Genomic DNA, 6,000 nt, shown 5'->3' with positions numbered 1-6,000 from the left:
TTCCCTGAATTTTTGCGCCCTTAAAAATTCCACGACCTCCGCCGGGTTTGAACCCGCGTACCTTGAGTCATGAGGTGGGAACGTTACCCCTAGACTACGGAGGCCGCTTTACAGTACAGTATATCAGCATTCCGAAGAAGAGGCGGGGGAAAAGCACAAGACACAGATATCCAGTAATACGACCGATGTTCGAAACAAGAATCTCCCAAATACGAGTTCAAGAGCTATCCTACTAATGCATATATATTGTAGCAGGAACTTTGTTTTCCAACATGAGGTTGCGCTATGTGCTTCCGCTTCTCTCTGCGTGATGATAACAGCATTACATCTGTTTCTTGATTGTCTGAAAGTGTTAGGCTACCATTTGATGGTCCAGTCATTGAATCACTCCTCTTGACTTCTCTGGAAATCCCTCTTCCAATATCGTACGAAGTACCCCATTTTGCTATAGTGCACCGTTTTGTACACTGTGGATGTGTTGGAAGGAAACAAACAAAGAATGAAGAAAGACAAAGGAATATAAAGAAAAACTGAAACAAATAAGAATGAATGAATGCAAAGTTATTCATCATTGTTTACAGTACTGGATTTTATTACGCGCTCGTCCGAAGATACATGGCTCCACCCACGAAGGATGAGGTAACAACTGGATAAAAATAAAGTAGGTGAGTCCGAAAGTTTCCGCTGTGATTTATTTTAAGGCTTGTTGCGTTGGCTGCACTGCGCATGTTGCACCCAGGTGGAAGTGACAAGGAGCTTCTTCTTACGGTGATGCAGTTAAGGGGGTTAAGATGTATGTTACATGTAAGACGTATGAGAGAGCAATTGCAAATTTTTACACGGTGTACAACGTGGGGAATACAAGTGTAGATTGAAGAATACTATTAAAAACGATCATGGAGAAACAGGATGTGAACGTAGAGACTGCATTAAAGTGACACAGTAAAGAATGCAATGGTGCACTTCTGTGCATTAATTCCGTGGCCTGTAGTCCGCAAGCGAACTATACCGACCGAGTGACCGCCGCTTGTCAGCGAAGTTAGTGCCAACTTTTGCGGATAGAGGCTGTCACGTGATCAGCGCAATGGATCCCCACGGCCGTTAATCTCGGATTTATAGACCGGAGCCGCTATTTCCTTTAAATAACTCCTCAATTATCCTCGCGAGGCTGAGGTGGACCCCGTTGCAAACCCACTACTTCTCAGAAAATCTGGTAGCGCCAGGAATCGAAACCGGACCTCTGGATCTGTAGCCAGGAACTCTGACCACGAGTGCATTCTTCCAATTCATTATTCACCAGGCATCCTACTATTCGACACTGTATGGCCCGAAACATTGTAAGCGTCGTAAAACAAGTCACAAAAGGAACAGGAAATACAGTTTCCATCGTTCTTTGGAAGCCAACAGTGATAGGGGGCCTGGGTGGTACAATTTATGCAATCGTGCTTTTTGGACTGCGAACTGGTTTTCGGTTTATTAATAATAGAGGCTCGTGAAGTGTGAATGTCAGCTCCGTTTCTACTTTGTTTTATTAACGTGAACTTTGTGCCCTTGAGCCACTCTTCCGCATTTCTAGCCTGTTTTATAGTAGGCTATCACTTTCTCCTCTAGTGGTTGTATTGAACCGATAGGAACCCTTAAATTCGCCCCCTACCTTTTCTTGCAGACCACGCAAATACGACAAAAACAAACTCCGTGGCGAACTATACCGACCGAGCGACCGCCGCTTGTCGGCGAAGTTAGTGCGCCTCTGTGGCCAGATTTTCTGAGAAGTAGTGGGTCTGGAACGGGGTCCACTCAGCCTCGTGAGGATAATTGAGGAGTTATTCCAAGGAAATAGCGGTTCCGGTCTAGAAAACCGAAAATAACGGCCGTGGGGATTCGTTGCGCTGACCACGCGACATCCTCTAAAGTTGGCACGCTAATCCAACATTTAATTGAAATTGTTATGTGGCTTCGGGGATGAAGTAGGCCTAAGGCTGACAGGTTGACACTATCTCATCGGTATGGGCTCATTCTATGAACCTGTTATGTACCAAGTGTTCTGAAATTGTAGTCGTGCAGACCAATAATTTCTCTGGAGACGGAAAGCCGACAGTGTTAGAAGTAGGCCACAACAAACTTCCTGTCCCGCAGTCGTGCCAGTATTTTACGAAATACTGGCATATCATCTTTCTGTACGCGAGGTTAAGCGGCAGATGTCCTTCGAGAATTACTGCTACATCTGTGGACATTAGCGTCCCAGGAATGTCACAGATGTGCCAACACCGTGGTACCCACCTAAGCAGGACTCTCAGAACCTGCATGAATAACCTAGGCCAGTATGTCCTTCGAATTTACATTCTATGTCAGTGGACCAGACCAAATAAACTTCATATATCCTTGGTACTGACCAGTACTTGAGGACACATTTTGACAATTTTGCGTATTATTTCATTTACGCCAGGAAACGAACCGTGCCCGCTGTTCAGTCGGTTGCGCTGAACCTGGTGCATTTCGTGAACTCGTGGTTACGTAACGCATGGTGAGAACGTCAGCCACATTAAAACGATGACGTAACGCGATTCCGAGAAGCAAAGCGTCGGGCGTCATGTCCACTCCCTACATACGAGCCCCGTGAATCATGTAACATCTGTCGGTCTACCCGAAGACCGTGGACCGCTTGCGTAGGTTGGCAGTGCTGTTTAATTTCGTGCTGTTCTGAATAGCTTTTTCCTACCCATGGTTTCGTACGAAAAAAGAAATAAAGAAGGAATGAAGTAAGAAAGGACGAAAGAAAGAGAAAGAGTGAGGAAAACGCATGACTCCGAGACGCAGCAAGTTGTAATGATGATCCAAGGTGGCCAGACGGTGTCGTCGCGAAAGCACAAGGACGCTTGTGGGTTTCCTTCATGCAGGCGACAGTTCGCTGTGACGTGCATTTATTTGAAATTTGCTGGGGAACATCTATTTCAGCATTACATGGGTTCCTGTCCTCGGACTGTGTAGTACCAAATCCCGTTATTTTACATTACGACAGCCCAGGGGGATGCTAACCGACCAACTGTCGGGCTCGCTGAACAAATCGCTACCTACGAACTAATTAACTTATCAGATTGGGATAATTAACACCATGGAGGAGAGTTCTCCTTGGAAAGGTCTTTAAATACGTAACACATTTATGGGACCCGAAGGTTCAGTACTGTGTTCTCAAGAGCTCACCACTATATGCCATCCTGAGCCAGTTGAATCCAGTCCACACCGTCGCATTATAAAACATTAGTTAATTCCTCATGCTCCCTCTGGAGCATAGGGCATTTGTGAAACACCGTTTCACTGCAGTTCTTAATCTTAAAGGCAGTTGGTAGGACTCCTTGGATGAGAGATCAGTTCGTCGCAAGGCCGTTACCTGCACACAGAACACACAAACACAGAATACGATGAGAAGCCATAATGTTTTAATTATCACCATGAGAAAATCATAATTCCATAATATCGTTCTATATAGGAGATAGCCCATTTCCTGAGCTTGCAGAACAGTCAAATTCTCCCGCGCCAAGTGGACAGAGGGAGCCACCAGAAGGGGCAGAAGCAAAATGGCGATGTTGGTTGAGAAAGTGGAGGCTCGCGCTGTGATACGGTTCCTGCATTTGCAAGGGAAGTCTGCCAGGGAGATCCACGACCAGATGACTGCTGTGCATGAGGAAGGTGTACCATCATATGACACAGTGGTCAGGTGGAAGAGGCGCTTTCATTGTGGACAGACAGACCTTGAAGATGAACCCCGAAGTGGAAGACCGTCTCTCCCTGAGGAACCAGGAATTGTGGTACAGTTAGAAGCTTTGATCCCATCCGATAGGCGCATAACTATTGAAGCTATTATTCATGAAGTCTGCATTAGCCACGGGTCGGTTTTCAACATCATCCACGACGAGTTACACATGACAAAGGTCTCTGCACGTTGGGTGCCATGGTTGTTGACAACAGTTCAAAAACCGCAACTGATGGATGTGGTAAAGATACTTTTGCAGTTGTCTCAAGACGAAAAGGTGGAATTTTTCGGCCGCCTGATCACGATGAATGAATGTCGGGACTAACATTATGACCCTGAAACAAAGGAAATGAGCAAGTAGTAGAAACATGCAGACACTCTGCCACCAAAGAAGGCCAAATCCCAGCCTTAATCAGGAAAGGTGATGTTGAGCGTGTTCTGGGATCGGCGGGGTGTCATGATGACCGACTACGCGCAAAAGGGCGTCACCATCACTGGCGAGTAGTACCGGAACCTTCTGAGAAAATTACAGGAGGAAATAACGAAAATGCGACTCAGAATACTGCGAAAAGATGTGCGATTTCTTCACGACAACGCACCGGCTCATGCTGGTCATGCTATGATGACACTTGCTGCCAGTTTGGGATATGAAATTCTCCCCCATCCACCGTATTCACCAGACCTGGCACCGAGCGACTCCATCTTTCCACGGCTAAAGAAGCCACTTCATGGTATGCGATTCCAAGATGATGATGACGTCATTTCTGCAGTGGAGGACTTCTTAAACAGTCAAAATGAGACCTTCTATGGTCAAGGTATCCAGCAGCTAATGCATCGTTGGGGAAAATGACTCACATACAATTTCTTGCATCTGTGTCTCTGTTTCTTCTGGAAGAAAATTACAATTTTATGAGTTCCCCACGTAAACGCACACAGACATCCGTGCCTCGAGTGGGATGGCAACGATCCCAGTGTCCGAGCGCGAAGACAGTTCATGCTCGAGACGGCTCGCGACCCCTGGGATCGGCGTTCAGAAACATTAATTTCGGTTAACATTTCCACACCATTTTGAGAAACCCCGACGTGCATTACTGTGTTCACAAGCGTCTGCCACTGATAACTACCCTGAGCCGGTTGAATCCAGTGCACACTTTCATAACCTAAGTTACTACCTGCCACAACATACGAGTACGTATACATCCGTGTCACCAAAATAGTCTTTTCCATTTCGTATATACAGTCTTGGCTTTTGTAGGTTTGTGGTTACTAATAAGGAAATTAGGAAACAAATCCATGATGCACGGGCTACTAGTAACTCCTCATTATTCTTCTGCAGACCCCAGCCACCTGCTCACGCTGGTTTCTCGCTCGCGGAGTTTTCTACCCTGAAGACGGAGGCGATACGTTCCTCCGAGATGTCGGTTTGCACAAGATTTACACAGTGCCACATCCCAGAAGGCGGCATTCTTCATAGTCACCGCCGTGAAAACCTCAAATCTTATGATTTATTTTTTTGTTCACATCATACCTTTGCACAAGAATGTGTAGTCGCTCCATCACTGAGTCCAGAAACGTTCCCGTCCAGCTAATTAAATAAAATCTCTTAAATTCGTCACTGCGTTACATGTTTCGGCCTACCCGGCCATCATCAGAGGCGTTGAAATCGAGGCGAACTGCCGTGCCTTCCGCATTACTGCAGTCCGTGTTTTCGTATTTTGTTTTGACGAATTTTAAAATAATTTAATTTTAAATCTTAACGTTGTTGCATAGTGGACAATAAACAGACCCAGAAATAGATTCTAGTAGCAACTGCAACAGGATGCTAAAATACAACATTGTGAATCGAATCTGTATATTCGCTTCCTGCAGTTCTGTCTCAGATTTCAGCGTTATCCTCCATTTTGCTGTGACTTGGTCTTCCTACTGGTTCGATGACCGTGTCGTTGAACCCTTGCCTCGTTATAGTTCTCCAGAAACATTTTATTCTACATGACATCTTAAATCAAGATGGAGGATATCGGCGAGTTAGCTGAGTTTTAAAATATTTCGTGCACAATGAAGTCAAAACACTGTAAATAACGATTTTATTTTCTGTTCCAGTAGATAGCGCTGGTGTAGGGTTTTGTAACATGCGAACTTTATAAACCGGCGATGCTGACCATAGGTTCTTTCTGCACATAGTCTTGCGTCAGCGTAAATGAACATGTCATCACTATAAGGCAGCGTCTACACGATCGCACAAAATGCGT

At 45.4% G+C, this 6,000-nt stretch overlaps 2 protein-coding genes across 3 annotated transcripts in view; both read left to right on the top strand.

Annotated features, from left to right (window-relative positions):
* The window catches only part of LOC111871783, a 138,758-nt gene that overhangs the window by 79,411 nt on the left and 53,347 nt on the right, over window positions 1-6,000 (top strand). The gene's annotated exons all lie outside the window — the stretch shown is intronic.
* On the top strand, window positions 3,576-4,076 carry LOC111871777 (protein GVQW3-like). The gene has a single exon (XM_023865097.1). The coding sequence runs from the start codon at window positions 3,576-3,578 to the stop codon at window positions 4,074-4,076; it is 501 nt and encodes a 166-aa protein (XP_023720865.1).

This window comes from Cryptotermes secundus, unplaced genomic scaffold, assembly GCF_002891405.2.
Source record: "Cryptotermes secundus unplaced genomic scaffold, Csec_1.0 scaffold846, whole genome shotgun sequence".
Classification (NCBI taxonomy): domain Eukaryota; kingdom Metazoa; phylum Arthropoda; class Insecta; order Blattodea; family Kalotermitidae; genus Cryptotermes; species Cryptotermes secundus.
This window is presented reverse-complemented; position numbering and strand designations above follow the sequence as displayed.